The sequence below is a fragment of the Gallinula chloropus genome, assembly GCF_964237585.1.
Source record: "Gallinula chloropus genome assembly, chromosome: 2".
Lineage (NCBI taxonomy): Eukaryota > Metazoa > Chordata > Aves > Gruiformes > Rallidae > Gallinula > Gallinula chloropus.
Window position 1 is genome coordinate 117653800 of NC_140086.1, and position 9906 is coordinate 117663705.

The 9906-nt window shown below is 38.1% G+C and overlaps 1 protein-coding gene across 1 annotated transcript in view; it reads right to left on the bottom strand.

Moving 5' to 3' along the window:
• Positions 1-4942, bottom strand: part of ACP3 (acid phosphatase 3) — a gene marked incomplete at both ends in the record, with an annotated part of 47988 nt that extends 43046 nt beyond the window's left edge. The window contains 2 exons of the mRNA XM_084260659.1: positions 3069-3164; positions 4919-4942. Coding sequence (XP_084116785.1) covers positions 3069-3164; positions 4919-4942 — 120 coding nt within the window. The remainder of the gene's footprint in view (positions 1-3068; positions 3165-4918) is intronic.
• Positions 4943-9906: the final 4964 nt, after the last annotated feature.

Genomic DNA, 9906 nt, shown 5'->3' on the forward strand with positions numbered 1-9906 from the left:
GAAGTCTGAAAGTGGGCTACAGTCTTACCTCCTCCTCCCTTTTCTGCCTTTCTTGGGTTAGGGCTTTTCAGGAGATTCATGAAATGAAAAGCCTGTTTTGCTCTTGTATTCAATTTCTGTTTCCTGTGTATAACATGAAGTGGAATTTCTGAGCTCTCCAATTCTGGCACTTGCAAGGCAGGTGAATGTAAAGAACTAGAAGCTGCCTTCTATTATTTAAGCTAGGATTTAGCACAGGTCAATCAGCCTCCTTCAAAATGAAAATGCTGCAAATACGCTGTCTCTTGATGTATGCAAAAGAGCTGGGAAACCAACCTCGTTCCTCACGTTCACATCTACTCTGAATACTATTCTAGAAAGCTAGAAGGAGCAGTGCTGACAATTGTTCTTTCATGAAGGGTGTCTGGAGGTCTTTAGGAGGAATAAACAGCAGAAAGTTTTGTTAATCCTAAATTCCCTGGGGGAAAAAAAAAAGAAACATGGATGAACTTCTCATCTCTACAATAGATCAACTATAACTCCAGTGGGGAAGTGTGTGCTACTGTTTTCTAGAACTATCCCATAGAATTTCATACAGTTAGGTAATTTTTTTTATTTTCAAATTTCTCTTGCTGGAAACACTCTTGTTGTTACAGCATGCATAAATCAGGATTTGTTCCTGTCATTCCCCTAGTATATTCACATAAAGAAAAAAATCTAGCTCACAGATAGTGTTGCAAGAGACAGGATTATTTTACAAGTTTATCAGTCTATGTTCAGTCACATTCACATGTTAATGAAAGGCTTGTAATATGTAAAAATTGAAGGTGATTTCTCAGGGATCAAAAGCTCTCCGTATGTAAGAATTTAAAAGAAATTACTGAAAAAAAATCATGTTGCTACCTAAAAAGTTTATATGATCTCAAGCTAATTTAGGGCACAAATCACAAAGTTTTCCTTTGTAATTACTGGATATAAGCTAATCTAGAGGGATCAGTTCTCTGTCCTGAAGTAACAATGCTGTATCTTTCACATCTGTCGAAGCTAAAGAGATTCTTCTCTGAAATATTCAGAGGACTTTCAGACTTCCTTGATGCAAGATGGTTCATCTGTCATTTCTGCTATTGTGCCTGACAGGTCTAGCACACTCATGCAGAAATAGAAAAATGTGGGGAGCCCACATTTATTGAGATAGAATGGGGTTTTTTAATTATATTTCTTTAAATGAAGGACCTGGGGGAGATGTGGGTCAAATGTTTAAAGCTGTCCCCACCCCATACATTTTCGTGCTTTCACTGTCTGTGTTACTACAAAAATCTTTCAAGAGATCATGTGTTTTGCTGTTTCTCAACAACAGGACATCAAATGCCACTCCTAAAATTCACTGCTCTGCAAAGCAAGGTTTTTAATTGGACCGACTGGTATCGCTGAGGAAAAATAAGCAGGTTCTTAGAACTGCAAGGCCCCATTCAGGTTCTTCAGATACTGCAGATAAGACTGGCAGGGACAGCAGATACAAAGCAGGAGCAGGCAAGTGCCCATTGCCTAACCTCTTTAACAAGGAAGGTGAAATTATTCTTACTGAAAAATTATTAGTCTAAACACTGATAGTTGCTCCTCAGATCTTGGTGCTGCTAATTCTTTGGGATGAGACACATAAATGGCTAGAGTTATTTTTGAAGTACACCACATTGGTTAACTCTGTTCCTGCTGAAAGTCACAGGGGCAGAACGAAAGAATGTGCTGTGCCATGTACTGTCTCTCCTGAGAGTGAAGCTCTAGAGAGCAGGAGATGGAGCTTTCTTGGCAGCTAACTCATACCTGCAGAAATGCCTTGTTGTAGGTGGTGAGAAGTGTGAAAACCACAGTGCTTTCAAAGTCAAGGTAACTGATTCTTTAATATGCCTTCAGCCTGTGTTAAAACAACAGTTGAAGGAGGAAGAGAAGGAGGTAGTGGTAAAGAAAAGAAATGAACCTTCCTCGTTGTCCTGGAAGTACAAAGGGAAATATATGAGGAGTAGATCATATGCCTGTACCTTACCATATAACTTAAATGTCTATAGGATCATGATAAACATTATTAAGCCAGTAAAAGTACAGATTTGTGTTGTATCCTGTACTATGATATCTGAAAAGTCAGTGTGTCGAGAAATGCTGCTGCATCTTCCACATCTGTTAGGGAATGCAACATTTCATTAAGTCCTTCAATACTTTAAAGTAGGTTGACAGTTTAAATGCTGTTATTGTACTTAAAAGCTTATTAATCCTAAAACAAAATTTGGCCCTCTACCCCCTAAAATTTGATGCAACTTATTCCTTGGCAGTGGAGGAGGATCAGGATACACTAATCAGCATGTTAGGAAAAGACTCTAGTATAGAATTAGAGGGAGGAGAAGGAGGCAGGTGCAGGAGGGCTTCAGCCTTACTACCCTGCTGCCTCTTCTTCCCCTTCCCTGAAATGTCCTCTAGTGGAATACATGCACCAGCCTCTGGTGTTGAAGTCATATTTCTGTGGCTTTTGCAGTTTTGATGTCCATATCCACTTCCATGCCTTTTCCCTGGCTTATTTCCTCAGCCCTAGTCAGATCAAAGCTGTATCTCTCCCTAAATAGAATTCAATGTTTCCTGTGGCTTACAGTGCACCTGTTTGTCTCGTGCTTGCACACAGTGGTTAACTGATAAAGTGAGGATATCAGTCACTCAGCTGCAATAAACTGACAGCCAGAACAAAACCAAAACCATTCACCTCTAAGTCACTTGCTTAGTGTCTAAATAGATACGTATCAGCTGCCTCTGTTTGGCTAGTGCTTAACACAGGCTCCTTTGGACTTTCATGTTAGGAAAACAAAGGCATGTCATGTCACCGTGCCTGTGTCACAAAGAGGTATTACCCCCACCTCAAGAAGAGCTCTGCCCCAGTCAGATGCAGGCTTTCTGTTAATGATTTCAGAGCTGGCACCCGATATTCTCTCAGCCCATATTAAGACAGAGTTAGAGGCATGTTCACCTGTCCCAAGGAGCTGGGTCAAGGCTTGTCAATAACACGAACAATTTCTTCTGCATTTTCTCACTGTGTTTCAGACACTTACGAGTTGGATTTGTTCTTTATCTTTTATAGAGTTGCGCTGGCTTACAGGGTCTTCAAAATGCAGGAAAAGGAGGGCGTTAAAATCCATTTCCTCCACCTGTGCTGGTGAAAAACGTTATTAAAAAACTTATTTCCAGTGTTGATGTAAAAAGAGATCGAATTCCAGGTCTAACCTTCATCTGGAATTTTCCTGGACTGTCAATATCCTTACTCCCAAATGTGAATGGTTCCTCTCCAGTTCCATGTGGTCCACTTTTGTCATTGTAAAACACACAACTCAAGAGTGGCAAGACTGACATGGCAGAGTTGCAAATTAAGATGCAGGTTGGTAGTTGTGTTTTAATATATTACTGTAATATCGGAACAAAGGGATTTAGCTGGCTTTATTCCACACAGTAGTGGTGCTTGTTTTGGTCTTAGGCAACCAGTGAGTCACAAACCTGCATTTTGTACAGCGTAAAAGCCCATTATTCTTTATTTCTCAAATTCTGTGAATGAATTCGAGGAACCTTGCTTGGGTGTGGTGGATGGTTGGATCACATAACCAGACTGGCACTTCAGGAAAGAGGTAAGGTTAATAGCAAATGGCTAGGAAACAAAGATCTTTAAACCACTATTACTATCTAGTCATTTAGACTTACTAGTGAGTTGTATGGGACTGACAGGATCATGTTGTTTTGACAGTGGGAGGTGAGATATTTCTTGTACTGGAGGAAAAGAACATTTTCTTCCAGGCAGCCATCATCACAGCTGTCTAGCTTGGGCATAAACCTGAAGTGTTGCATCCAGGTGCTGACATAAGTCCAAACAACAACCTCCCTGTGTGCAATCAAGCATCAAACTATTGTCCTTGTGCACCTTAGAATACCTGAGGGGTTTGGGTTGCTGCTTTCTTTAAATTTTAATAATTATATTTAACTTTGAGGTAGGCTACAATAACTATGATTAAAGCAATTGTTCTGCTCAGCTGGAATGATTTCTGATCATGCCCTAGCACAATGCTGGAAGATTTGAAATGCAAATATGTGGGAGGGAAGAAATGTTCTTTCAATAACTTTTTTTATTCATGATGGAAGAAAACAGAAAGTTCTTTATAAAAACCCAAGCTGAGGTCAAGTATAAGCCAGGAACTTGTCATAAATAATGGATCTTGCTTGTAATGAGTGTCACCTATCTTTATGGATACTTTTGGTTTTACTACTTAAATTCTGAATTGCAAGTCAAGAATTAGTAAATTAGCTGTCTGCTTCAGAACTATTCCCCTCCCCCCTTCTCCTTTCTGCTCTGTACCTGTCCTGTTATCATTCATCAGCCTCTTGGGAGTCTTGGATTTTTTGGTTATTTTTGTTCTTGTTTGTTTTAACCAGTGAAGCATGTTATGCTAGGGCACAGGCATACTCTCATGGCATATTTCTAATCTTTTTTGCATGCAGTATTTTCTTGAGGCTGATGATTGCTTTAAATATTGCCACAAACATTTTCTCAATTAAACTGTCAGAACTGTTACAATGGAAGACTGGGTTTACATGTCACTGCACTGTGTGGGTTAATGCTAACAAGGCTGCACGGTGGCATCACTTCAAGGCTTTCCTTGGCATTTCCAGTGTGACTTCTGTTAGTGAAATTTTCATTGGCTGTCACTATGGTGGTGAGAAGCAAGCTGTATGTTTTTGCTTTAGGTCACATATCTGGTTTCTTTCACATAAAATCAAATAAATATTGCATATCAGGGTAGATAGAAATTGAGATATTTTGGAGACTTACACTAATTTTAGTAGTGACATTGAGCTTATTCTTTCAGCTATTTCAATCCTCTACAAAGTACCTCAAAGAGATGTCGCATTTTCTTACCTTCTCTAATCCCGTGTTGTCCATGTTTGTCTTCACAGACAGACCCATATATAGCACAAAAGGTATAAAAGTACCTTTTACAGAAATATGGGACAAACTATCCAGAGGGCAATGGCTAAAATGGTGAACAGACAGAATGGTAGTGGCAGTTACCCTGCTGTTTTGTTTTGGGATCTGTTACTGAGCTGGTGGGAGGGAGGATAAATTGTGTGTGGGAGTGGTAACAGCTTCAAGGTCCCTTTTTCATAGAAAAAGAAGTGCCAGTAGAAGGCAGATATGCTTAAAGTCATGCAGGGAATTGTCCAGGGCCTTTCTGAGCTGCTGCCACTGCTGAGACAGATTAATGCTACCTTCAAATACTGATCACGCTTGGAAATAACCAGACAGCCCATTAATTAGCAGCTTAGTTGATAATTATAATGTGGGTTTAGTTTTACAAAGTGTGGCTTTATAGGCTTGATTTGCAACACATTTGGCTTCCCAAGGAACTCGTGAAAGTGCTACACTAAATACAGGTAAGCCAGCCAAAGCACCTTGGATAAATGTATTATTATCCAGGTTATTATACCTACATAACTACCTTGCACTTCAGTAGAGGCAACATGCTTAGGCATGAGTACAAAATGAATAACCAAGATTAATACTTCAGTTACTGGATTAAAATGCTACCCAAAGAAATCCTGTTTAACAGATTCATGATGAGGGTTCATATGCTGATTGGTATTAGTAGATGTGAGGTGATAGCCCAAATAATAAGCTTTCTTTTGATTTCCAGTTCACCAAATGTGATAGAATTGGTCAACATTCATCACTGAGTCTTCATTTTCCACACATACAGCATAGCAAATAATTTATAATGTGCTGTCAGTTAAACTGTGAATCTCTTCTGTTTGGTCAGCTCTAGATCATAGTACTGTCTAAACTTTAAGTGAACAATGAGAGTAATACAATAGTGTGAAAGGAAAGTCTAGTTTAGTGCAAACCAAATAAAAACCGTATGCCTAAACCTACACAAGAACTGAGATACAGCCTAACAGTTGGAAAAAATATTTACCTATACGTACAGGCACCTCAGAGAATTATTTTGCAAAGGCATATTGCCATCTAGTGTTAAACTCTCCTCCATTCATTGTACTTTGGGCAATTGTAGTTGCAGTAGATTCCTGACTGACACTTTTGTGAGAATTGCTGGAAATCCAGTTATACATTGAGATGCACAGGACAGAGTCACGGCAACCAGACATCAAGGACATATCATCATATTTTCAAATTTAAATAAGGATAAAGTGCAATGATTTTCACTCCTATATTCAGGGTTGCTGGCAGTCTAAATTGAGTCTCCAGAACTGGGAAAAATTTTGTTAAAGTCAGTGTCCAGTTCTTTCAGCATTGTGAGAAGTGGTGAAAAAGCAATGTAATTTTTTTAATACACTTGTAGTATTCACTCTTAAATAATTTTCTCTTCAATTTGTGTTGTCAAGGAAATTTGGTATCTTTGACAAGAATCCAGCATCTGTGTAGAGAAAGAAGTGTCTGGATTAATTTTACAAAATGTGAGAATTTTAGTGGCCACAAAGATCAAGCAGGGGAAATGTAGCTTCTTCTCTTCCTTGTTTGCTGGGTTTATCTCTCCTTTTCTGTGCACCTCAGTTTTAATTGATGTGTAATAGAGAAATTCTGTATAGCTTATCTTTTATGATATAGCTTTCACATCTCTATTTCCATGTTTTCTCTTAACTTTGAACTCCCCTGATTCATAGCAATGACTTCCAGATAGTGAACTGGAGATTAGAATTTTATAGCTGGCTTGTAGCACTTCCTCTTAGAATGGACTTTCGCCTCTTTGGTGTCCTGATTTATAGTTGTAAAAACCTTTGCTGTACTTTTGAGATTGAAGCTGTAATTTCCTAGCCATTTGACTTAGGTTTACCGACAAACAGTGTAACAAAAGCTCTGAAACATCCAGTAATGCTGCCTTCTCTGTTAAGACATTTTTTTTCAAATGATGGAAGGCAGCAATTTTCAACCATTCAGACCAGCATGTTTGCAGGGGACATTTGTTCAAAGTTTTTGGGTCGGGGAAGGAAAAGGGAGAAGTTTATTATGTGTTTCATCTATGAACCTTGGAAAGGTAAAAGTAAATGTGGAGTTTATCTACTCCTTAACTATGTATGTATAACTTAACTATTGGTCTGCTAACACAACTTGTTTCTTTACATCTGGAGGATGAGCAATTGAAGAAGCATAAGAAGCTTTCTTAACTTTATGAACATATTTTAAGAATAGCAAATACAGTGTCTGTTCTTGGACCCAGACAGAATTGTCCAAGTCAAGTTAGCAGCATCTCTTGTGCTTGCTATCGGTTACTAAAGCAGTTTAAAGAGCTGGTTTGGTTTCAGATAAAAGTTTGTTCTTGAAATATCCTGGCTGCAATAGTATTTTTTTTCCTCATACACTGCCATAATCTGTTTGCTTTTCTTTACCTTCTGATACATAGCTCTGTGTCTCACTTTCTCTTTTTCAAACAACTAACATTTGTTGATTGCAAGGTTGGTCATTTCTGGCAGATTTCATAGTGCTTCCTTCACCTCCAGTTAGTAATGGTCTAACATAATTACTGTCAAGACTTTTCTTTATTTCCCTCCCCCTTCATTATCACCTTGTGAAGCAAAGAATATCTTAAGCTGCACCCTGCTGTTTAAATTTTATTTTCCTGGAAACAAAATTTTGTGACACAGTGGAAGGCTTAGTATGACTTAATCTGTTAACAATATTCTATTGGAAATCTATATTTTACTGAAGTCACTGTTTTTGATAGTCACAGGTTTTGATAATCACATAGGCACTCGTGAAGATTTTGGGAAAATTGCAAGTAAATGCAGTTTTGGGAATGATATGGATAATTTTACTTTAGGTAGAAAGGAAAGGAAGAGATCTCATTGGCAGATATATTTCTGCTTTTATAATTGAGTTACCATCCGTCTCTGAAACCATGAGACAGACACTGTTCTGGGACTGGCCTGTGTTTTATAACAGCTCCAGATTTATTTTGTAAATGACACTGCTATGGAGCAATATCAGCATAAGGATGGTACAGGTACTGTAATGCAATATCAATGCATTTTGACTTGGCTGTTTTGTCTATTGGACAACTGATTTTCTCTTCCTTTTCCTTTAAACTGTGGGCAGATACCATTGCTTCTTCCCTAAAGAGTCATAATTTCTGTTCCCATAGTCCCTGTAAATATATTTTTATTTTCTCCTATCTAACTTCCTGGCTCTTGGTCAGTCTTTCTAGTGAATAGGAAGCTCTGAATTGAGGCACATGGATGGTGGAGGATTGTGTTACCATGAAGTATTAGACACCAAATAGTTACAGAGCACAATATTCATTTGGAATAGTGAATCAAAACTTTAAAAGGAACTAAAATGCCAGCCCACTCACATTCCATACATTTACACTAAGCACATCTCCTCTGGTATCAGTTAATCTCCTGGAGACATACAGAAGGAACTGTGTGACGCTTATTTCGTGGTGGTTCTCATTCTCTCAATAGTTGGATTCCCCAAAATGTTAAGTAAACTCTCCTGGTTTATCTATTGTATATACAATGCAAGCCTGTTCATGTAGTCTGGTTACGTGGATTGAATATTCATGAAAACAAAACCACAGGAACTGGTGACCTCAGATCCTGTGGCCTCTTAGGACATCTTAAACAAGGTTAACATCACCCCTAATGTCCAACCTCTTTGTTTATGCACAGAAAGATAAAAATCACCAACCAGAAGGGTTTGTATCACTAAGAATGCATACTTTTCCCCTGCTTGAATGTATCAGGCACTTCTTATGAACTTTTAAATCTCTTACTTTTGAATATTCAAAACAAAAGGGCTATTACTGTTACTCAATCTCCTGGCTCTTCTACCTGTAATTCCTAGTCAGCTCTAAGGAGACTCAAACATGTCTTGATGTACAAAAGAATGTAAGAGACCCATAGCTCTGACCAGAACAAGAAAATTTTACTGAATTTGTACTCCTTGAAACAAAAAAGATTGGACAAGGAAAATATCTTGCAGGAGTGTTGCAGTTCTGACTAGGCAATGGTTTATTTTTAGTGTTATCAACTTCCTCTTAAAAATCAAGGTCAGCATTATAAACTCTTCATGCAAATGCATTTTCCACTGTTTTTCAAGAAAGTGGAATCTTCTTCACTATACTGTATTGAATAATTAAAAAGAAAAGTTAAGACCAAAATGAAATTCTCTATATGAAATACAGTTAAAAGGGCCTTCTAATTTTTTCAGAACTCCTGAGATGTGAATATTCATGTTCAGTACTATTTAAGGGCTGAAAGATATGGGGCTGTTTAGACTAAAGAAGACATTACAATTGTCTTCACATATTTACAGGCTGCCAATAAGAAGAAAGTAATAATCGTCCCCATACTGGGAAAGGACAGAAACGTAGACTGGAATTGCAGGGAGGCAGACTGAGCTTAGACATTAGCACAAACTAAAAATAAGGAGAGTGAAGCATTACCTATGGAGACTGTGAAATTTCCATCACCGAAGATATTTAAAAGTGAGTTGTCTGAATCTCCACTATAGGAGTATTGTTATATACCTGCTGTGTGGAATGGGAAATAGAGTAGATGACCTCTTGGTGTCCCCTTCACTCCTAATTTTCACCAGTTTTATGATTCCAGAACACGAATGTCTTGGATGTAATATTTACTAATATTTACTTTAAAGGACCAGTTATTCTTTTGGGACTGAAAATTCTAGCAATTAAAACCTTGGTATTGGGTCTGAATAGCAGAACATAATTGCATCCTCCTGTCTTTAGAAGCAACATTAAAGCACCACCTCCTGGGTGCATTGCACAGCAATTAATGAAGTTCAGTTTAAAAAATTGAGTTCATTTTCACCTGTGATTTGCCACCTGATATTTAATTCTGTACTGTTGAATAATTGAATCTAACTCTACT